General features: G+C 41.6%; 1 protein-coding gene across 1 annotated transcript in view; it reads left to right on the forward strand.

Moving 5' to 3' along the window:
• LOC139566515 (EGF-containing fibulin-like extracellular matrix protein 1) overlaps window positions 1–23,216 on the forward strand; it is a 30,495-nt gene extending 7,279 nt beyond the window's left edge. Inside the window, exons 3-10 of the mRNA XM_071387815.1 lie at window positions 5,679–5,724; window positions 6,137–6,412; window positions 14,090–14,209; window positions 14,420–14,539; window positions 14,898–15,021; window positions 17,682–17,874; window positions 19,943–20,708; window positions 22,178–23,216. Coding sequence (XP_071243916.1) covers window positions 5,679–5,724; window positions 6,137–6,412; window positions 14,090–14,209; window positions 14,420–14,539; window positions 14,898–15,021; window positions 17,682–17,874; window positions 19,943–20,104 — 1,041 coding nt within the window. The 3' untranslated portion in view covers window positions 20,105–20,708; window positions 22,178–23,216. The remainder of the gene's footprint in view (window positions 1–5,678; window positions 5,725–6,136; window positions 6,413–14,089; window positions 14,210–14,419; window positions 14,540–14,897; window positions 15,022–17,681; window positions 17,875–19,942; window positions 20,709–22,177) is intronic.
• The last annotated feature ends 1,943 nt before the right edge of the window (window positions 23,217–25,159 follow it).

The raw sequence follows: 25,159 nt of genomic DNA on the forward strand, positions 1-25,159 counted from the left end.
TGATAGAGTTCAGTGTGTCAAATCGGAGGGACTGTTGTCCGGGCCTCTGGAAGTCTCTATGGGGGTGCCACAGGGTTCAATTCTTGGACCGACTCTCTTCTTTGTATACATCAATGATGTCGCTCTTGCTGCTGGTGAGTCTCTGATCCACCTCTACGCAGACGACACCATTCTGTATACTTCTGGCCCTTCTTTGGACACTGTGTTAACAACCCTCCAAACGAGCTTCAATGCCATACAACTCTCCTTCCGTGGCCTCCAACTGCTCTTAAATACAAGTAAAACTAAATGCATGCTCTTCAACCGATCGCTGCCTGCACCTGCCCGCCCGTCCAGCATCACTACTCTGGACGGTTCTGACTTAGAATATGTGGACAACTACAAATACCTAGGTGTTTGGTTAGACTGTAAACTCTCCTTCCAGACTCATATCAAACATCTCCAATCCAAAGTTAAATCTAGAATTGGCTTCCTATTTCGCAACAAAGCATCCTTCACTCATGCTGCCAAACATACCCTTGTAAAACTGACCATCCTACCGATCCTCGACTTCGGCGATGTCATTTACAAAATAGCCTCCGATACCCTACTCAATAAATTGGATGCAGTCTATCACAGTGCCATCCGTTTTGTCACCAAAGCCCCATATACTACCCACCACTGTGACATGTACGCTCTCGTTGGCTGGCCCTCGCTTCATACTCGTCGCCAAACCCACTGGCTCCAGGTCATCTACAAGACCCTGCTAGGTAAAGTCCCCCTTATCTCAGCTCGCTGGTCACCATAGCAGCACCCACCTGTAGCACGCGCTCCAGCAGGTATATCTCTCTGGTCACCCCCAAAACCAATTCTTGCTTTGGCCGCCTCTCCTTCCAGTTCTCTGCTGCCAATGACTGGAACGAACTACAAAAATCTCTGAAACTGGAAACACTTATCTCCCTCACTAGCTTTAAGCACCAGCTGTCAGAGCAGCTCACAGATTACTGCACCTGTACATAGCCCATCTATAATTTAGCCCAAACAACTACCTCTCCCCCTACTGTATTTATTTATTTTGCTCCTTTGCACCCCATTATTTCTATCTCTACTTTGCACATTCTTCCACTGCAAATCTACCATTCCAGTGTTTTACTTGCTATATTGTATTTACATGGCCTTTTTTTGCCTTTACCTCCCTTATCTCACCTCATTTGCTCACATTGTATATAGACTTATTTTTCTACTGTATTATTGACTGTATGTTTGTTTTACTCCATGTGTAACTCTGTGTTGTTGTATGTGTCGAACTGCTTTGCTTTATCTTGGCCAGGTCGCAATTGTAAATGAGAACTTGTTCTCAACTTGCCTACCTGGTTAAATAAAGGTGAAATAAATAAATAAATAAAATGATACACCAAATGTAGGCAAAATTTTTACTCAGGGACAGGAGTGGAGAAATATGATTTATTTCTTTCAGCATCTTGAGAGAATGTGAATGCGCAGTTAGATACCATCTGTAGAGGTGCTATCTTAATCAGCATCATAAAAGCTGATTGTATTTCAACCACATAAAATATGCATCCAAGCCGAACTGAAATCTTATCAGAAAACATGTTGGGTCGTTTTCACAGCTTTCTATTTCCTTTCCTTACAACCGGTCTTTACATTTTAATATTTTTTTTATAGCATTTTCTCACCGGTCCCTTAACGTCTTTGCTCCATGAAAGAAGCGGAGATGACAGAGAACTTTACCAATGTCAACTAGATTGAAGCATTCATTCTATCGGTTTATGACATCATTCTGCTGAGCAAGGGTTTATTTAGTCACATATAATGACAGAAGAGAAGCTGCATGTATCTATAGACAAATTGACTAACAAATAGCCTACGGAAATGGCGGAAATTATAAGCAGAAACATATCTAAATCAGGAGGGGGAAAAAGCATGGACCCCTGTCAAAAATATTTCTGCCGACTCTGACTGTAGCCTACAGCAAAAAAAAATCTATATTAAGGGTTAGGGTCGGTTGTGGGCCTCCAGATTTTCACTTTATCACTTATAGTCAGGCGGGTGGGGATGGGTTATTAGCAATTGCGAGCGTGTGAATGAACAGCTGACCCGCTCACCCCCACCATGCGCGACAAGAAGTTGCCCCCATCCCTCCGCTTATTGGGCAGCTTTAGCTACATTTTGGTTGTCTGAGTGAGGGAAATGCTGTAAATTAAGAGGACTCTATGTATTTTGAAAGATGAGACATTGAGAATATAATAAATCAACCAGGTAACCCGTGATACAAGTATTCAAAGTCCTTCACATGGATGGCTGACTAGTGTCCCAGGTGACCTGGTTGAGGATGTTGGGAGATGACATGGAAACCGGGCACTAGGGGCAACAGTGAGCGCTGTTACCTTCAAGTAGGTTTCAGTTTTGCTCGGGCGGGGTTTACCAAACTTGGTCCTCTGGACTCCAAGGGGTGCATGTTTTGGTTTTTGTCCTATCATTACACAGTTGATTCAAATAATGAACTAATTATCAAGCTTTGATCATTTTAATCAGCTATGTAGTGTTAGGGCAAAAAACAAAACGTGCACCCTTTGGGTTCCCGGGGACCGAGTTTGGGAAATGCTGTGCCAGTGTGTTGTGGACAGGGATGGCAAATGGGCGTAAGCATCTGCCTCTGATTCCAAAGGTTGCAAGTTCAAATCCAACGATAGAAAGTTTTTTTAGTTTTACGCATATCCCAAACCTTAACTCTTTCCTTGGGGCGGCAGGTCGCCTAGTGGTTAGAGCGTTGGACTAGTAACCGAAAGGTTTCAAAATCTAATCCCCAAGCTGACAAGGTACAAATCTTTTGTTCTGCCCCTGAACAAGGTAGTTAACCCAATGTTCCTAGGCTGTCATTGAAAATAAGAATTTGTTCTTAACTGACTTGCCTAGTTAAATAAAGGTAAAATAAAAAAAAACATTCAGAGTTAATGCCTATCCTTAATCCTTAATTCAGAGTTAATGCCTAAACTTAACCCTAACCTTAAAAATGCAGAGTTAATGCCTAAACTTAACCTTAAACACTTTGAAATTTGACGTTTGCAACAACTTTGAAATTTGACATTTGAGAAACATGGATGAACGTCTAATTCTGAGATATAGTTAAGTAAACAATATTTTTCTTAAGGGCAGTTTAACTTATTCCAGTGTGAAGTAATTGGTAGCTTGGTAAACTATATTTTCAGAGTAGCTTCCTCAACACTAATTAAATGTCTTATCTGCATAAACCAAATCACATATAACTTTAAATGAACTTGCTTCTCACAGAGAAGCTAAACATACTTAATGTACTAAATATACTAAACTACATGTATTAAATGTCTTAATAACAGATAAAAAATAAATCCTGAAATCCTAATCTTGAAATGATTATCAGCATGCTAATGAAAAAAGAGCATTAACTGAATATTCCCCAAATAAATTGTTTATTTAATCTTTTTATGTAGCTACAATATTTACATGAGAGAAATGTGAACACTATGGGTTATGGGGATTTTAACCTTAGGATGTTTAACTTCCAAATGTTCATGAACTAAGTGATTACTGATGAGAAATTAGCTTTCAACCAATGGAAGTGGGGGAAAAAAATAATATGCAAAAAAAAAAAAAAATCAAACCCAGTTCACAACTATTGCCTTTTTGAGTGAACTTTGGAGATGGCGGCCCTGTGGAAGTCCTTCGTCCAAAGCTTAATGACTGCATGCACTGAAACAATCAGAAAACACAAAACATTAAGATACTGAAAACAATTACTGAAAACATGTTCTATTTCGGCATCTTAGATTCAGTGGCTAATGGGCGGGTTTGGCTTTGAAATCCAAAACTTTGTAACATCTGGGGTCAGCTATTTGTTAACAGTTAGGGTCTGCTGTCAGCTATACCAACAAAAAATGTAGCTAGCATAACCTGGAACTCAGGCCTATTAAATCTAAATTTAAATGTGTGGCCAACTGTTCCTAGAGAGCCACAGTATATGAGATATTTCTCCAGCCAAGCGGCAACACATTTGATTCAAACTAATCAATCTGTGTTTTTGCTTGGTAACTGTTTGCTTCTAGAAAGAACGAGAGAAGGAACAACACACGATCAAGATGAGCTAGCAGTTTAAAGGGCAATGAAATATAATTTTTTTTGCAAAGAATAACTGTATAGCAGGCTACATTTATGAGAATAATACATGTATGCATTTGCTTACCTTATCAAGCTTGAAGAAGATTACGTTACACTCATTTATCACCAAAAAGTGTTATGAGTGAATGCACCACAAACATCTTTCCAGGGTGTCGAGGCCTCCGAAATGAAGTTTTGCTCTGATGTCAAGTCGGCTCATATTTCTTGTTGCTACTTTAACTTAGCTGTTATGCTAGCTAACATGGTACTGAACAGTGACGCTAGCATATTGACATTTGTTATTACAAGACAGCAAGTCTTTACCTAAAAATATAACGTTAAGTGTTTAGGTAAATCATTAGTTAGTTAGCTAGCTATCACATTAATTGTGCAAAAATATGATAGCACTGAGCCAGCCAGTGGCGCCGACAGGTTGCAACAAAATGTGTTTCACTCTATCCCATAAAACATGACACTGCTAAACAGGCATCAATTAGCTAATACGATTTTTAAGTTTATTAGAATGTTAAATAAGTTAGACACTCACTGTACAACTTCGGTAGGTAGATCACTTCCAATAGATTCTTCTTCTCCCATTGACTGGTCATCAATGCTTACTGGTCTTGGAACTACTTCTGGTAAACTATTTGCCACTAGTGGCATTACATATTATTGTTGCCTAAGGTTTACTGCAGATTCACCACTAGTGGCAAACATTTGCAAACTTCTGGCAACATTTATTTGCAGCAAATTTGCCACAAACTTATTTTTGTAAGCGGCAGCACAAGCAAAAGCCAATATTGAAGGACAATATAAGCTTTTTAAAGTGGGATTTAATTCAAGTCAAGGATGGGGTCAATTAAATGTTTTAATTCAGGAAGTGAATTGAAATTGAATTCAAAAATTGAAAAATTGTCATTGTAAACATTTGGACAATTTGTATTTCATTAAGTAAAATGTTAATTTTGAGTTGACCCCAACCCTGATTCATGTACCAAGTGAACGTTCATGAAAATGACCTGAAGGTTTGGAATAGACATTGATGGGATGGGATAGCATTGGCATGTCTCCAGTGGAGGATGTCTCCTTCTCGACAAATGACTGTAGTCGAATTGTTGTTGTTGGAGCTGATGAATTATGGAGGTAATAACATGAGTCTGGACTCATGGAGACTGGAGACAACACATGCCTGTGCACACACAGTGGCAAGTTCCATGACTCAGACGAGAGCGAGGCGAGCAGACATTCCTCCCTGGATGGCAACAGACTAAGCACATTGTTTTGGGTGAATTAAGGAGACACAGGTGTTCTCCAGGCTGACTCCTTAATTGCTGTCTGTCTGATTTCCTAATATACAGGCTCAAAGTGGCATAACAAAGGAGGGTAAGACTACATCTTTAATGAGATGTAGACTGTAAAGCTTCAGAGATATGTGATACGTATTTTGTAGATCAATTAATCAATCGATTAATCAATCCCTCAATCAATCAACAAACCAATCAATTGAGTACCAGATACTTATCCTCTCTTATTTCTGTTCACAGTGTACAGATGGCTATACATTTGACATGGAACGACAAGAATGCAAAGGTAAGAGGTGCTTTTCAACACTTTGTCCAATGTCCTTGTACGTTTCTGACTTAATGAATAGATTGATTAGTAGAGGAATTGAATAGCACTGTGGAAGAGATACGATCAGTTCTAGCAGACACTGATACAGTATGTGTATACCAAGCATATTGATGGTGGAGGTGGTGGTTTTCCTGGTATACCCATGCTGACTTGGTGGTGTTACACTGACCAGACCTGTGTTGAAATACTATTTGGTTTTTTCCAACCTGGAGTGACAGGTGGATGGGATTTGCACTTTTGGGGCTATTCCCCTGGTTTCATTGCGCCAGGCAAGCTCAATCAAGCACAGCTTAAGTAGTTGAAAGAAAACAAACCGTGGCTTACTCTATGAACCCAGGTCTGTCTCTGACCGCTGTACTCCCTTTTTCAGACATCAACGAGTGTACCACGGTGCCCGACGCCTGCAAGGGCGGCATGAGGTGCATCAATCATTTCGGAGGCTACTTCTGCCTGCCCCAGAATGCCCAGATCATCGTTAGTAATGGTGACGACGAGCCCACCGTGGCCCCTCTGGTGGAGGAACAGCCTCCTCTGGCACCCGCCCCTGCTTTGCCTATCCAACGGGTCATCCAGAGCTCTTTCCAAAGCCAGGGCACCATGCAGTGTGCCGCAGGGTTCGTGGTGGACGAGCTCAACTACTGCCGTGGTAAGAGTAAGCCCATGCAACTTAACTGGGGCGTGTTTATTAGGATTAGGGCACACTATAGTAAAATGTTGAAAATGAGTGTTTCTAATTGGACAAGTACCCTGATTCGTTATGGAAGTGTCCAGCATAATTTTAATCCTACATACAAAGATCCCATCAGTCCCTGACTGATGTAATTTGACGTATATAGGAATGGATCTGCCAAACAGTTATAAGCGGACTGTAGTGCAGTGCAGTTATACAAACTCAGTACTAAGGCTACAGTACAAACTCAGCATCGCAGGGGCCCTAGTTTAAATGAGCAATACCAGCAGGCAGATTTCCTTCTGGAATACTACCGATGCTAGTTTATGAACCGATATTGAGGCAAAAGATAGTCATCTCAGATTGTCATTCAGTCACATTCAGGATTCATTCCAATTGGAATTCATTTAAAATGATTGCAGTCCCTTTTAAATTTTAGAGCACTTTGTATGAAAACAGTTCTAGTGAAAATGCAATTAATTGAACCGTTTGAATAGTTTATGCGCTATCTGCAGGTTATGAAGATGCATTGTATTTGATCTGTAAAGTGGGGAACCACTTAACTTCCATTTACCCCTTTGCTCTCTTTCTTTGTATGATGGATTTGCAGCCGTCATTAAAGAATGTCATAATTTGTGTGTGTGTGTGTGTGTGTGTGTGTGTGTGTGTGTGTGTGTGTGTGTGTGTGTGTGTGTGTGTGTGTGTGTGTGTGTGTGTGTGTGTGTGTGTGTGTGTGTGTGTGTGTGTGTGTGTGTGTGTGTGTGTGTGTGTGTGTGTGTGTGCATGTGTGTGTGGGTGCGTCCTCCAATCTCCTGTTGGCAAACTGTGCAAGATTTTAGTCAAGTTGCAACATGCCAAATCCTGGCGGTAGAGGGAAACAATCGCTGTTACATAAACCATTCAATCAGCATGGGGTTACAGCCAAGCTGAGCTCAGGGAAGGAAGGAGATGATCGCCAACAACACATTCCTGAAACATATTTTTTTCTCATTTAATCATAATGTTTCTTTCATCAGAGGGACTGTCCTGAAGTTGGAGTGATTCACAAACTAAAGGCAGACAGATTAGTGGTATTATGATATGCACCGTACAGTGTTATACAGTGTCAGATACAAGATAAAAATGATGCTACATCCCCTAAAAGAATGGCATTAGTGATTTGCATTGATACTTTTCCAGTTTGTCATCACAATCAAAACGTACACTGTAACCGAGGAAGATTATTGCAGTGTCTTGTTCTTACAACTGGTAAACATTTGCCACATGCTGCCTGCGATTCTGGTAACTAATGCTAATAAGACCGTGGCACTTGACCATGAAAACAAGTTCACAGGGCTGGATTCAACTCCAGCCTTAATTCTTCAATGTTTACAGATCTGGAAAGGTTTAAGCAGTGTAGTGGTATTGCTTCATCAAATTGCTTGCACCTTCCAGATTGGCGAACATTGAAGGGTTAGGGCCAAGAGGAAGGGATAGGGAGGGAATTGGGTCCAGAGGCCGTGCTATTATTATGTTGCACTGCTGAACAAAGCAGGGCTTTGTTCATTAGGTCATACAGTAGCAAAACATTTTGCAATGGAAAACAAAAACAACTGTTTCTTATTGGATAAGTTCAGATAGTTCCTCTCCATTTCAGTCTGTTTCCGAAAGTTTTTTCCCACTACATGCCTACTGAACACAGCCTAGGGATTTTTTTTCTGGGAAATGTGGGCGTAAATAAACACTTTTGAATTGATCTCAGCATATAATCTGTGGTGGCAACAAACATAGATTTGAGTCTATTTAAAATCACCTAAAACTGAGTGGTCTAAAAATAGAGTCACTTCAAAAGAGTCACCTAAAAATTAGCGGCTGCTTCCAGTAAGATTGCTTTAGGTAACAATATCCCTAACTCAATTGTGACCATGTTAGATGCATGTTAATTTTTGACAAGTTAGCTCTTCTTCAACTTTGTCTTCATTTTCATTTTACACAGCTCAAATGCCTGGAGAGGTTTGAGCCCCTTTTGTGTTAGAAGTGGACTAGGTAAACCCTTAGGAACTGTAATCACTGATTTGTAACTGAAAATATCATGTGAAGGCAAGGTTTCCACCCTATTGCTTTCATCAATCCAACCCAGTCAGATTAGTGATTTGTCATTTCTCCCCAAGGAAGGAAGGACATATTTCTAAAGTATTGGAACAGAGCCTGATTATTCTATTGTTCAATACATTGACTGTAAGGTTCAATAGCAACTGGTTATTGAAGCACTACAAAGAGGAGACAACCAGCAGACACTGACTACAGCCAGAGAGGACTTTGGTGGTGGTGCATCCTTTCATCGCACATCTCATCCACCTCAGACATGGACAGATAGATAGGTCTACCAAAACAGTAGTCACGACATCACTGCATGTGCGTACTTATGTGCTTTAGTCTTTAACATTTGATTTGGTCTGCGGCATATTCTTTCAGAAGCTTAGTTCCTTTGTTTACTCTCTTTCATAATTTCATCCCTCTTTTATCCCTATCAGAGCCCATTGAACACAAAGGAAGAGCTGTTGCCCTTCTCAAAACAGTAGTTTCTCATCCTGGATGTTGACATATTTGAAGGGGGGGGGGCTTCCCTCAGTAGTCCCCTTGCGATGAAACATTTTGAACCTGACACCTTGACCGAATATATAGGGGTGCCTGGCACAGCGTTCTTGCAAAGACACAGGGATCTTTGTAAACCAAGCTTTTTGCATGAAAAGTGCTCGTTTTGGAGGCTGGGGATGGGTGGGGGAATATATGTGCATAGACTGTAGTGCGGTAGTATTTCAACATTGTAGTTTTGGCAAATTCTGGCAAGAAGTACTGTATTTGAAGGTGTCATGTTCTTTGCACTCTTATTTCTGGCACAGTGTGTTAATTACACTATTATGCTACATAAAACTCAAGTTTGATTTCAGGATTGGTTCACCTCTGTCAGCATGTCAACTTTTCACTGGTCTGAATTCATTTCTATGAAAAAAAGGTTGTAGGGCGACAGTATCGTCACTTTTTCACCTCATACTGTACATGCTGAGTGGAGGCCAGCTTTGATCATTAGGGCTATTCACCTCCCAATCCCGCTGCCACCAGCCAAAAGCAGGGTCAGCTGGGCTTTGTTAACTGGAAGCGTGTATAAGTGGGTGCCTGTGTGCCTCTGTGTCTGTGTGTGTGTGTGTGTGTGTGTGTGTGTGTGTGTGTGTGTGTGTGTGTGTGTGTGTGTGTGTGTGTGTGTGTGTGTGTGTGTGTGTGTGTGTGTGTGTGTGTGTGTGTGTGTGTGTGTGTGTGTGTGTGTGTGTGTGTGTGTGTGTGTGTGTGTGTAGTTGAAAGGGGAACTTGTTTACACAGACTTCCAGCCTACAGGATGACAATTCTCACATTGTGTCCATCACTGTCGTCAACAAATGAGTTACATCAGCAGGGTAAGAGTAGCCTGGTCTCAGACCTGTTTGTGTAGTCAATGACCATAGGATTTGGTAATAAATACAGCACAAACATATCTGGGAGCAGGCTAGGGTGTGAGGGGATCGGTGCGTTGAGCCTTTGAGCTTTCTGTACAGACTTGGTGTTCTCTCCCACACATCTAACACCTCCAACTCCCTGTATATGAATCAACCTATTTTTAGTGCTTTGTATATAGAGACCACCCCGGAGTTGGATTGCAAGGGAACACTGTCTGTGTTACATTCAGAAAAATGCTTTTGTTGAGCCAGGAAACTGAATATCAGGGGTCCGGACTGCAGAGTGTGTTTTGGAGCAACTTCTCCCATGAAATTTGGCCCATGTTATTTTTTAGATAACAAAAATAAATGGTTAAACATGTAGGGGGTGACTGGGAAATAATTTTGACATGCAAACAATGTGCATTTTACATTGAATTCAAGGAGTGAAATAATGTTGTACAAATCCAGAGTGATACTCCCCCACCCTCCCATTTCCACCCCTGGGTGTGCCCCCTGAATCATAATGAATAATAGTACCAAGCAAACAGAAGGTGTAACCAAATCAGTTGAATTCAGCTGAAGTCTGTTTTTGTTGCATGAAGGTTCCTGGTGGAGAGCCAGACACGATTACCAGGATGGAACACGGGAGCCTCACTGTGGTGGCAGTCCGCCTGCTCCTTCTGACAGCGGACGGCACACTGGAGTCTCATGTGGGCATCATTCCAAACCTCCTATGCGCGTCTGAACCACTTGTCCACCGCAGGTGCTTCAGTCTGGCTCGGTTCCACTACGGCTCTCCAGGGCTGGCTGATGTCCCAGGACACACTGAAAGGGGGTCAGCCCGGTGGAGGAGTGACGCAGTGAATTCTGGGCGTACTCCGCCCAGGGAAGGAACCGGCCCGTGAATTGGGGACCACGGTCGGAGACGATGTCCTCTGGAAGGCCATACTGCCGGAAGACCTGCTGGAACAGTGCCTCAGTGACCTGGAGAGCAGTAGGGAGACCAGAGAGAGGGATAAAATGACAGGATTTAGAGAATCTGTCCACAACAACCATAATAGTAGTGAAACTATCAGAAGAGGGGAGATCAGTGATGAAATCAATGAACAGATGAGACCAAGGCTGCTGAGGCACGGAAAGGGGAAGGAGTTTCTCTGCTGGAGCGTGCCGGGGAGATTTGGTTTGGGAAAATACGGAGCAGGAGTTGATGTAGCGGACGTCGTCGTGCGCCAAGGTGGGTCTCCAGTACTTAGCGGAGATGGATTGAATGGTGCGGGTGATACCTGGGTGTCCAGCGGCAAGGAATGTATATACCAAGGTCAACAGCCGATCCCTTACCTCCGTGGGAACGTAGCTGCGCTCCGGAGGGCAGGTAGCAGGCGCGAGTTCCCTCTCCAGAGCCTGGCGGATGTCCACGTCTACTTGTCAAAGCATGGGGACAACGATTCGGGAGGGCGGAATGATATGCGCACTCAGGACAGGAACCTCTCCCGAATCGTTGAGACGGGACAGGGCATCTGCTTTGATGTTCTTTAAACCTGGGCGGTATGATAGGGTGAAGTTGAAACTGGTGAAGAAAAGGGCCCACCTTGCTTGGCGCAGGTTCAGCCGCAGGTTCAGTCGGTGAGGATGAGAAATGGGTCCTTGGCGCCCTCCAGCCAGTGTCTCTACTCTAGTGCCAACTTCACTGCCAGGAGCTCCCGGTCGCCGATGTCATAGTTCCTCTCTGCAGGAGAAGTTTTTTTTAGTAGTATGCACATGTATACAATTTTTGTGGGTTACCTTGGCGTTGTGACAGGACAGCCCACACGCCCACTTCTGAAACGTCCACCTCCACCACAAAGGGCAGCGTATGATCTGGTGTTTCAGCAACAGGGCTGAGGTGAAACACCCCTTCAGTAGGCGGAAGGCCTCATCGGCTGCAGGACTACACACCAACTTACGGGGGTCACCCTTGATGGGAGAGGAGAGGCGATGGAGCTGATGTTCTTAATGAAGCGACTGTAGAAGTTGGGAAACCCCAAAACCATTGTAGTCCCTTTATGGTGGTTGGGACTGGCCATGACCTGACTGCCTCAACCTTCCTTTCATCCATAACTACTCCCTGTGGGCTGATCCGGTATCCAAAGAAGGAGACAGCGGCCTGATGGAACTGGTACTTCTCCGCTTTGACGTACAGGTGGTTCTCCAGGAGGCGTCCCAGCACTACCCGGACTTGGGCGATGTGATCCTCCAAGGTGCCTGAGTAGATCAGGATGTTGTCGATATACACGACCACCTGACGCCCAAACATGTCCTGGAACACCTCGTTCACAAATGCCTGGAACACCAACGGAGCATTTATTAATCCAGTACTCATAGTGCCCAGAAATCATGCTGAAGGTCCAGTTTAGTATAAAACCGGGCCTCGCAGAGCTGTTCGATGGCAGCCAACACCAACGGGAGAGAGTAGCGGTACTTGGTGGTGATGGAATTGAGACCTCTGTAGTCGCTGCACGGACATAGACCTCCCTCCTTCTTGGCCACGAAGAAGAAGCCTGCCGACGCAGGGGAAGTGGATGGGCGGATGAAACTCTGTTGGAGAGCCTCCTGGATGTACTCCTCCATAGCCTTGGTTTCAGCCACCGACATGAGGTAGACAAGGCTGCGTGGAGGCGCAGAGTCTGCCAGCAGGTCGATGGCACAGTCCCAGGGGTGATGAGCAGGGAGACAGGTGGCACAGGTCTTGGAGCAAACCTCCCGGAGATCTTGGTAAACTTCTGGGATGTTGGCCTGGAGGGCAACCACAGGACTCTCGACTGACATGGAACCACAGGGTAAGGGAAAGCAGGTCTTTCGGCATCCGTGTGCCTAGGCAGTGATCTCCATCCTCGACCAGGAGATGGTGGAGACGTGACTTTGGAGCCACGGGAGGACGAGGATGACTTTGTGTAGGGGTACCTCGATGATGAGGAAGGGAAGGCTTTCGTGGTGCAGGGGTCCTACGGTGATAGTGAGTGTTGCTGTGATGTGTCTGATTGTGCACGGACATAGACCTCCCTCCTTCTTGGCCACGAAGAAGAAGCCTGCCGACGCAGGGGAAGTGGATGGGCGGATGAAACTCTGTTGGAGAGCCTCCTGGATGTTGGGGTTGACTATCCAGTGTTGACTATCCTGTGCTTGAACTGGAAAAGGAGAGGAGTTCAAGTAACAGACACATCTCAACATCAACTGTTCAGAGGAGACTGTGTGAATCAGGCCTTCCTGGTCGAATTGCTGCAAAGAAACCACTACTAAAGGACACTAATAATAAGAAGAGACTTGCTTGGGCCAAGAAACATGAGTAATGGACATTAGACTGGTGGAAATCTGTCTTTTGGTCTAATGAGTCCAAATTTGAGATGTTTGGTCCCAACCGCCATGTCTTTGTGAGACGCAGAGTAGGTGAACGGTTGATCTCCGCATGTGTGGTTCCCACTGTGAAGCATGAAGGAGGGGGTGTGATGGTGTGGGGGTGCTTTGCTGGTGACCCTGTCAGTGATTTAGTTAAAATTCAAGGCACACTTAACCAACATAGCTACCACAGCATTCTGCAGCGATACGCCATCCCATCTGGTTTGCACTTAGTGGGACTATCATTTGTTATTCGAGGGGACAATGACCCAACACATCTCCAGGTTGTGTAAGGGCTATTTGACCAAGAAGGAGAGTGATGGAGTGCTGCATCAGATGGCCTGGCCTCCACAATCACCCGACCTCAACCCAATTGAGATGGTTTGGGATTGGACTGCAGAGTGAAGGAAAAGCAGCCAAGAAGTGCTCAGCATATGTGGGAACTCCTTCAAGAATGTTGGAAAAGCATTCCAGGTGAAACTGTTTGAGAGAATGCCAAGAGTGTGCAAAGTTGTCATCAAGGCAAAGGGTGGCTACTTTGAAGACTCTCAAATATAAAAAATATTTTGATTTGTTTAATATTTTTGGGGTTACTACATGATTCCATATGTGTTATTTCATAGTTTTGATGTCTCAACTATTATTCTACAATGTAGAAAATAGTAAGAATAAAGAAAAACCCTTGAATGAGTAGGTACGTCGAAACCTTTGACTGGTACTGTAAATGCCAAGTTGTTGTCTCAGAATATCATAATGGATGACTTTCTCCACTTCCGCTCTGCCTTTCGGCAATTTCTCTTTAATTTATTAGTCTCTCCTTGTCTTGCAGATGTGAACGAGTGTGAGGGGAGCAACCCCTGTCAACACCAGTGCTACAACATCATGGGCTCCTTCATCTGCCAGTGTGAGCAGGGTTATGAGCTAACCTCCAACCAAGCCTCCTGCCAAGGTACTGCAACTCAATATTAGGAAGGTGTTCCTAATGTTTGTTATACTCAATGTATAATTATCAGTACCTTAATTTATCAGTACCTTAATGATAATGTATACTGATACAATTTCACAATCCCCCACCGCTCACACCTAATATTTTCTTTCCTGAGAAGTTTCTGTCAGACTCCCTTTAAGGGTTGACTGCGTAATATTTATCTATTCGTAGATATTGATGAATGCGCCTTCTCGAGTTACATGTGCCAGTGGCAGTGTGTGAATCAGCCCGGAGGGTATGTCTGTACCTGTCCCGAGGGATACCAGCTCCAAGGCAACCGAATGTGCCAAGGTAAATAGGCCTGTTTCAACTAGTATAATATCTAGCCCTCTCTTACACCAGCAGGAAGTCGTACATCATAATAATGAATCATAATACCTTTAACCTGAATCCCCAATGATAACTCATTGGCTTTAGGCCTAGATTTTTACTTGTATCTTGGTATAAAGTCAGTATTGACACTTGATTAACTAACAGTCCATGAGATAGACATGATAGTTTGAAATGTAGTTTTAAGCTACGCATTGCTTGTTTACAAAGACTACAAGACCATTGTACTAAGCTCATAAGCTTTTTTAAGTTATTTTCTTATTGAAATGACCATTGACTACATTTTCTCTCAGTAACTACATTTTCTCTCCATTAACAGACATAGATGAGTGTGAAACAGGAAACAACTGCCGCGAGGACGAGATGTGTTGGAACTACTTTGGTGGTTTCCGCTGCTACCCCAGGAACCCTTGCCACGAGCCCTATGTGAAGACAGGAGAGGGGTGAGTATGGTCCGGTGAAATGCATGATGATAATCACATGATGAGTAAACTTGACTGGGACCTGAAGTCTTAGTGGGCTAACACAGTCTTGTGGGGTGCAGGAGACCCAGGTTCAAATCAATGTCAGCAAGACAAAAGAGCTGATCGTGGACTACAGGAAACGGAGTCTGGAACCAACAGGACCCTGAACAGCTTCTACCCCAAGCTATACGACTGCTAAATTGTTAACCAAATAGTTACTTTTTTTGACCCATCACATACAGTGCCTTCAGAACATATTCACACCCCTTGACTTTTTCCACATTTTGTTATGTTAGAACCTGAGTTTAAAATTGATTAAATTGAGATGTTTGGATCAATGACTTACACACAATACCCCATAATGTCAAAGTGGAATTATGTTTTTCCACATTTTTGCAAATTAATTACAAATAAAAAGCTGAAATGTCTTGAGTCAATAAGTATTCAATGCCATTGTTATGGCAAGCCTATATACTGCATGTTCAGGAGTAAAAATGTGCGAGTCACATAATACATTGCATGGACTCACTCTGTATGCAATAATAGTGTTTAACATGATTTTTGAATGACTACATCGTCTCTATATCCCACACATACAATTAATTATCTGTAATGTCCCTCAGTCGAGCAGTGCATTTCAAACACAGATTCAACCACAAAGACCAGGGAGGTTTTCCAATTGGTAGATGGGTAAAATAAAAAGAAATTTGAGCATGGTGAAGTTATTAATTACACTTTGAATGGTGTATCAATACACCCAGTCACTACAAAGATACAGGCGTCCTTCCTAACTCAGTTGCCGTAGAGGAAGGAAACCGCTCAGGGATTTTACCATGAGGCCAATAGTGACTTTAAAACAGCTGCAGAGTTTAATTGCTGTGATAGTAGAAAACTGAGGATGGATCAACAACATTGTAGTTACTCCATAATAATAACCTAGTTCACAGAGTGAAAAGAAGGAAACCTGTACAGAATAAAAAATATTACAAAACATGCATACAAAGTGTTATGTTTGGGGCAAATCCAATACCCAATACAACACATTACTGAGTACCACTCTCCATATTTTCAAGCATAGTGGTGTCTGCATCACGTTATGGGTATGTTTGTAATCGTTAAGGACTGGGGAGTTTCAGGATAAAAAATAAATGGATTGGCGCTAAGCACAGGCAAAATCTTAGAGGAAAACCTTGTTCAGTCTGCTTTCCACCAGACACTGGGAGATGAATTCACCTTCCAGCAAAACAATAACCGAAACACAAGGCCAAATCTTCACTAAAGTTGCTTACCAAGAAGACAGTGAATGTTCCTGAGTGGCCGACTTACAGTTTTGACTTAAACAGTTTCTACTTTAAAATCTATGGCAAGACCTGAAAATGCTTGTCTAGGAAACGATCAACAACCAATTTGACAGAGCTTTAAAAATATATTTTTTAAGAATAATGGGCAAATGGTGCAGAATCCAAGTGTGGAAAGCTCTTCGAGACTTACCCAGTAAGACTCAGAGCTGTAATCGATGCCAAAGGGGCTTTTACCAAGTATTGACTCAGGGGTGTAAATACTTGTGTAAATGAGATATTTCTGTGTTTCATTTTCAATAAATTTGCAAACATTTCTAAAAACATGTTTTCACTTTGTCATTATGGGGTATTGGGTGTAGGTGGGTAAGAGGGAAATAATCAATTGAGTCCATTTTGAATTCAGGCTGTAAAACAACACATTTTGAATAAGTCAATGGGTATGAATACTTTCTGAAGGCACTGTACTCTGCTGCTAATGTTTATTATCTATCCTGTTGCCTTGTCACATTATTCCTAGTTATATGTACATATCTACCTAAGTTACCTCGTACCCCTGCACATCGACTCGGTACTGGTACCCCATGTATATAGCCAAGTTATCCTTAGTCATTGTGTGTTTATTATTACGTGTTATTACTTATATTATTTCGACATTTTCTTTCTCTCTGCATTGTTGGGAATGAATTATTTCACTGTTAGTCTACACCTGTTGTTTACGAAGCATGTGATGAATAACATTTGATTTGATTTTGAGGATACCTTTGCCCGTGCACTAAACAACCTTACGCATGTTTTACTTTACACAACAACAAAAAACTCCCCCGCTGTTCCCTCACTCAACCTTCCCGTTAATTCTAAAACATTCCCCAAAATTAGGAGGACATGATCGGCATGATGTATAAACTAATTTGTCTGTCGTAACTGTAAGGTTAAGATTACATCATTTCAAATATAAGCAGGAGGCAGCCAGGCAGTGTAAGTAGTGTTATTTTTTCCGCTTTTCAGTCAGTATGTAGGCTACAACATAAGTTACACACATTGGTGGGGAGTTACAGACAGCATGGACCACATGGAAAAAGTGTCAGCTAAAATGACCTCATAGCTAAAACCACATATATTAAAGTGCTAAAATGACCATTTACACAAAACCACATGGACCACATCAATAAAAGTGCTAGCTAAAAAACCCACATACTATAAACAAAACCACAAGGACCAGATTGATAAAGTGTCTGCTAAAATGACCACATAGCTAAAACCACATATATGCCACATGTATAAAAGTATCTGCTAACATGACCACATCCAATGGTTCTCTCTGTCTCTGCATGTCTGTAGGCGTTGCAGCTGCCAGTCGCTCACAATTTGCCGAGGCCTGCCGCCGTCCATCGTCTACAAGTACATGAGCATCTCGTCGGAGCGCTCCGTCCCAGCCGACATCTTCCAGATCCAGGCAACGAGCGTCTACCCTAACATGCACAACACCTTCAGGGTCAAGTCTGGCAACGAGGGTGGGGAGTTCTTCCTCAGGGTGAGCCCAAAGATGTTTCAGTCACTCAACAGGCATTAAAGTTACCATCATGTCAGATGGTGTCAGCATTTGTCACTTGCTTTTCTACCTAAGTGGTAGCGTAATTGAATGATCTCTCATCTACTGTGTCATTTAAACACTTATTTGAGGTAGGTGTTGGTTTCAGATGTTTTGGCTGCCCTTTGCTATTTAGGGAATATCTTGTGAGATTGCATTTTGAGTGGACAGTCCCTTTAATTAAATAATCTTTTGACTTCCCCTGATTGCTATCCCTTACCCTTAAATGGATAGCTCACACACATTTCCCACTTACATCATTATTATTGGATACGTAAAAAGTAGTTTATAGGTAGGTTTGAAGTTAATATTCTAATATTCGCTCCAAAAATTATGCAAATTTTACCGGCAGTGGTGTGTTTCCATCAAACTGACTTCTTGCCACTAAAAAGCTGTGCATGATGACGTAGTGCACATAAAAAGGTACTTTGTCATGTACCTTTTTAATTGACAGAATAAAAAACAGTTCTATGTGTTTCCATCCCACTTTTAACTTTGTCGATAGTGTTGGCACAAAAAGTCTGTGATTAACAGCCAGCTCGTAGATACTGCACATAGTGCAGAGGATACATGATGAGATTATGGATAAGCGCAAGATCATTTTTATTTGTCAATTGGCAGCCAAGCACCGATCATCATGTCACCAGCATACAAATGAAGACCCTCGATATATATTGGAAAGGAGCATCAAGGAAAACAGAAAGGAAAACGCTGCCCACTGCTGCTCATGCTCCCAGGTGATATTTATTTACAACAATGTTTCGACCCTTAGGTCTTCATCAGGCATCCATATCCCAGGTAGGGGTGGAAGGTCCTATATATATATATATAGGGGCAGTACTCAGTGACATCACTTCCTGAAACAGGAGGTAAAAAATGTAGTTTCACAATATTAACATTCAATGTATCAAAATATGATCATGCACAGGGAATGTGATCAATATTTACAGTAATATGCATACACATAAAATATTCAATTAGGATTTTAAAAAAAACACAATTTAGACATATTGAAACTATAAAAGTCAAACTCCTCTCAATGTCCCCTCCCCTGTGTGACATATTGACCATTTCTATTCCAATGTATCTCAGAGAACCAAATAGGATGTCCAGCTTGTTCAAAATGAGCAGCAACCAGATTTTTTGTCTCATCTGTCCGTATATTTCTGTGGTGCTCACTGATCCGTGTCTTGGAGGCTTCTAAGGGTTTTCCCTATATAAAACAGACCACAAGGGGACATTTCAACATGTAAATAACATTGATGCAGCTTTACGTACAAATGCAACTCATTTACCCACCCCCGCACAGGACAAAGATTTAAGATCAAGGGCCTGATTACCTGCATGTCCACCAATGTTATTTCCATGTTGAAATGTCCTTGCGGTCTGTCTTACATGGGGGAAACCCTGTAGCCTAATAAACTGTGGCGTTTTCCTTTCTGTTTTCCTTGAGTTTGACTACAACTCCAGCACCTGCGGAAAGCACCTGGATGTGCGTATGTTCTTCAGCTTTAGTAAAGGAGCATCAAGCTCATCAATCTGAACTTTCACCACCCTGTAAAATGTATCAATACTTATTTAATCTGCAGCCTAATAAACTGGGCATGGTTTTCCAAGTTGTAGTAGAAGGACCATACAACATAGCGTCTTGTGACTGCAAGTTTACTGCGACAAATGTGCAAAAGAGGGGTTTCACTGCCATTTGTCGCATTATCTATTTCACCACAGAAATGATTCACCCCGGTCTAGCGTATTTTGTTCTATCAATATTTTAGGAATGTTTATCGACAGTTGCTGTTTCCATCAGACGTGTTGTGCATTTTTTATCCAACAGGTACTTTACTCGCATAAAAATGGTTGGATGGAAACATGGTTTGTGGACCTGGAGGGTCAGCGACCCCAGATTTGTACATTAGCATTAACATCAATGAGTGTAAAATAATGGTAGTGGTAGGACCCTTGTTAGCATCCTCAGAACATGCTAACCTAAATAATCCCTTTAACCTACCAGCGCTCCAGTAACGTCAGTGCCATGCTGGTGATGACCAAGCCGCTGACCGGACCGCGGGAGCACGTGGTCGACCTGGAGATGGTCACCCACAACAATGTCCTCAACTACCGCTCCAGCTCTCTGCTCCGGCTCACCATCATCGTGGGACCCTATGCCTTCTAAGTTCCAGTTACAAATTGCTCTTAATCACAGATCTTAAATCAGTTTACCCGTCCCCATATCTCATATTATCCATTAGAGGATAAAAAGCAAAACTGGCCTTAGACCAACACACACAGAGCACATACTGGAGGAGCAGGAGGGTGGAATCGCCAGGCCACAATATAGTCACTTCATGCATCACTGGCTAATGATAACATTGTAAGAGCATAACGTGACTTAAATTGAACACAACTCTTTCTTACTCATCCTTTGCTAAATGTACGTATTGCACTGTAGTAGGAGAATGAGTTCTCATCACATTGAAATCGTTGTGAAATCTCTCAACATTAGTCTAGTCAAGATGTCAAGATCCTGCAGAGAAATTACCAGTGTTTGAAATCACACTTGCCCTTTTTATCTTTTACCATAGTTGCCAAGTGAGGTTCACAATCACATCATATCCCCTTTAACATCACTGATTTTGTTTGTTTGGAGAGCTTTTCATTTACGTAGTTGAAAAGAAACGTACAGTAATGCAATGTGATGTCAATATAAATACCAATTGTCTTTGAAAAGAGACATACAGTGGGGCAAAAAAGTATTTAGTCAGCCACCAATTGTGCAAGTTCTCCCACTTAAAAAGATCAGAGAGGCCTGTAATTTTAATCATAGGTACACTTCAACTATGACAGACAAAATTAGAAAAAAAAATCCAGAAAATCACATTGTAGGATTTTTTATGAATTTATTTGCAAATTATGGTGGAAAATAAGTATTTGGTCAATAACAAAAGTTTATCTCAATACTTTGTTATATACCCTTTGTTGGCAATGACAGAGGTCAAACGTTTTCTGTAAGTCTTCACAAGGTTTTCACACACTGTTGCTGGTATTTTGGCCCATTCCTCCATGCAGATCTCCTCTAGAGCAGTGATGTTTGTGTTGCACGGACTTTCAACTCCCTCCAAAGATTTTCTATGGGGTTGAGATCTGGAGACTGGCTAGGCCACTCCAGGACCTTGAAATGCTTCTTACGAAGCCACTCCTTCGTTGCCCGGGCGGTGTGTTTGGGATCATTGTCATGCTGAAAGACCTAGCCACGTTTCATCTTCAATGCCCTTGCTGATGGAAGGAGGTTTTCACTCAAAATCTCACGATACATGGCCCCATTCATTCTTTCCTTTACACGGATCAGTCGTCCTGGTCCCTTTGCAGAAAAACAGCCCCAAAGCATGATGTTTCCACCCCCATGCTTCACAGTAGGTATGGTGTTCTTTGGATGCAACTCAGCATTCTTTGTCCTCCAAACACGACGAGTTGAGTTTTTACCAAAAAGTTATATTTTGGTTTCATCTGACCATATGACATTCTCCCAATCTTCTTCTGGATCATCCAAATGCTCTCTAACAAACTTCAGACGGTCCTGGACATGTACTGGCTTAAGCAGGGGGACACGTCTTGCACTGCAGGATTTGAGTCCCTGGCGGCGTAGTGTTTTACTGATGGTAGGCTTTGTTACTTTGGTCCCAGCTCTCTGCAGGTCATTCACTAGATCCCCAAGTGTGGTTCTGGGATTTTTACTCACCGTTCTTGTGATCATTTTGACCCCACGGGGTGAGATCTTGCGTGGAGCCCCAGATCGAGGGAGATTATCAGTGTCTTCCATTTCCTAATAATTGCTCCCACAGTTGATTTCTTCAAACCAAGCTGCTTACCTATTGCAGATTCAGTCTTCCCAGCCTGGTGCAGGTCTACAATTTTGTTTCTGGTGTCCTTTGACAGCTCTTTGGTCTTGGCCATAGTGAAGTTTGGAGTGTGACTGTTTGAGGTTTTGGACAGGTGTCTTTTATACTGATAACAAGTTCAAACAGGTACCATTAATACAGGTAACGAGTGGAGGACAGAGGCGCCTCTTAAAGAAGAAGTTACAGGTCTGTGAGAGCCAGAAATCTTGCTTGTTTGTAGGTGACCAAATACTTATTTTCCACCATAATTTGCAAATAAATTCATTAAAAATCCTACAATGTGATTTTCTGGATTTTTTTTTCTCATTTTGTCTGTCATAGTTGAAGTGTACCTATGATGAAAATTACAGGCCTCTCTCATCTTTTTAAGTGGGAGAACTTGCACAATTGGTGGCTGACTAAATACTTTTTGCCCCACTGTATCTGTTTCAGTTTTCTTGAAGAGAGATAATCTTTATTGGACGGACTATGAGCTTCTGACCAAATTACGTGAGATTTTAGTTCGGGGTTAACCGAGATTAGAAGAGAGACAAAGGCACCTAAAACAGTCAAGCTTATTGGTGAAGTGTGATTTAATGGGTTACAAGTATAGTGATTTGGTGAGGACTGTGATGGAACAGTTTGCAGTGTGTAGTAATCCAATGGCATCCTTAACGAATGGAAATGTATGATCACGTCAACCCTCATCGGAGAGTTGCTCGGCAACCTCTGTCCAATGGGAATAAAGCAATAATGCTTTTGGACGCAAAAGTGATATTTTCAGGAAATCATTGGCAGTGTTGTTTGGTCATATAGGCAGGGGAATTGTTGCTTAACATGTCTGTATGTGTGCCAGATTGCCTCTTGATCCTGCACAGAATTTCCAGTCAACGATCTGCAACAAACAGTTAGTCAGGTCATTTCGACACAGAGTGCCTTTCATAAGGAGTCATTGAATCACAATTTGAGATAACTCTGTTTTTTTAGTAGAGGATTTGACTCCATGAGACTTTTTGAAATAAATGTCATGCTTGACAATCAACAAGGAAGCTCAATTGAATCAAAAGGTTCCCACTTCGAATGACATGCAGTTTCAACTGTGTATGTACTATATATTGGTAGGTACAGTGTAAATACAGTATTGCATATCTCTGTGGTTTTAACAGTCATTTTGAGCAAATGTCTGTTTATAAAAACTGTTAAAGAGGTAACAGTTGTAACAGTTGAAGACCTACCATAAATAACACTGTGGTTGCAATGTACCTGCCTATATAATATACCTATATAATTACCATGTAGATACATAGTTCTGGCAACAATATTATGTGGAAACAAATGTGGTTACATTCCAATATGAAAATTATTTATTGGGGTGATAATAAAATGTAATTAAAGACTGAAAATTGCCAATATAAATGTATGTCTTATTTTATACGAAGGAAGTCCACGTGTAGCTCTAATATATAGTATAAAACATTCATGCGACTTAACATTGTTATATATATTTCCACCAAGCACAAGTTTGTCACAGCTTTTGAGCATATTTTCTTCTTTAAAAAAAAATCTAAGATACATTTTACTTTGTCTTCGTCATGTACTGTTATTTATTCAAAATAAAGATCTAGTAAGCATACTTGAAGGAATAGATAGTTTTACTATTGTCATATTACAAATGGACAACAACAATAGTCCATATCTGTGCGTCATACAATTGCCTTCATTTTCCATTACATTTCTATCTGCACTGTCCACAGTTTGTCCACTGAACTGCTCTCATGTTTTCTCTTGGACTAGAGTATAGTTAACACATTTCATTATTTTAGTCCCCATGCCACATTTTAGATATGACATACTAACTAGACACTTTACATTAAGCAGAATCAATAATAAAGTGTGTGGGCAGGATGGTTCTTCAATTATGGTGGTATTTGGGCATGACATTTTGGGATTAAAATATTTATACACTACCGTTCCAAAATTTGGGGTCACTTAGAAATGTCCTTGTTTTTTAAAGAAAAACACTTTTTTGTCCACTAAAATAACATCAAATTGGTCAGAAATACAGTGTAGACATTGTTAATGTTGTAAATGACTATTGTAGCTGGAAATTGCAGATTTTTTAAGGAATATCTACATATGCGTACAGAGGCCCATTATCAGCAATCATCACTCCTGTGTTCCAATGGCACGTTGTGTTAGCTAATCTAAGTTTATCATTTTAAAAGGCTAATTGATTATTAGAAAACCCTTTTGCAGTTATGCTAGCACAGCTGAAAACTGTTGTCCTGATTAAAGAAGCAATAAAACTGTCCGTCTTTAGACTAGTTGAGTATCTGGAGCATCAGCATTTGTGGGTTCGATTACAGGCTCAAAATGGCTCAGCTCACTGGTCACCATAGCAATACCCACCCATAGCACGCGCTCCAGTAGATATATTTCAGTGGTCATCCCCAAAGCCAACACCTGCTTTGACTGCCTTTCCTTCCAGTTCTTCGCTACCAATGACTGGAACGAATTGCAAAAATCACTGAAGTTGGAGACTTATATCTCCCTCACTGACTTTAAGCATCAGCTGTTAGAGCAGCTTACCGATCGCTGCAGCTGTACACAGCCCATCTGTAAATAGCCCATCCAACCAACTACCTACCTCATCCCCATATTTGTTTTTGTTTTTCTGCTCTTTTGCACACCAGTATTTTTACTTGCACATCCTCATCTGTACATATATCACTCCAGTGTAAATTGCTAAATTGTAATTAATTCGCCACTATTGGCCTATTTTTTGCCTTACCTCCTTACTTAATTTGCACACACTGTATACATATTTTTCTATTGTGTTATTGACAGTACGTTTGTTTATCCCATGTGTAACTCTGTGTTGTTGTTTTTGTCTTACTGCTTTGCTTTATCTTGGCCAGGTCGCAGTTGTAAATGAGAACTTGTTCTCAACTGGCCTACCTGGTTAAATTAAAGTGAAATTAAAAATTAAAAAATAATAAATGTAGATATTCCATTAAAAATCAGCCGTTTCCAGCTACAATAGTCATTTACAACATTAACAATGTCTACACTGTATTTCTGATCAATTCTATGTTATTTTAATGGACATAAAATGTCCAAAAATGTCCAAAAACAAGGACATTTCTAAGTGACCCCAAACTTTTGAACGGTAGTGTATATATTTTAATTGAAATGTTTTTCGAGACATCTTCCCAATCTAAATCAAATAATATGGTAGCTTAATGACTTTAAATGTTGTTTTTTTACCATTATAATAACATTGTGCCACCAGTAGGAGTAAGTAACACGAATTAAATGGAGGCCTCAAATGCTCAAATCTAAGGCTAAACCCT

Source organism: Salvelinus alpinus, chromosome 2 (genome assembly GCF_045679555.1).
Source record: "Salvelinus alpinus chromosome 2, SLU_Salpinus.1, whole genome shotgun sequence".
Lineage (NCBI taxonomy): Eukaryota > Metazoa > Chordata > Actinopteri > Salmoniformes > Salmonidae > Salvelinus > Salvelinus alpinus.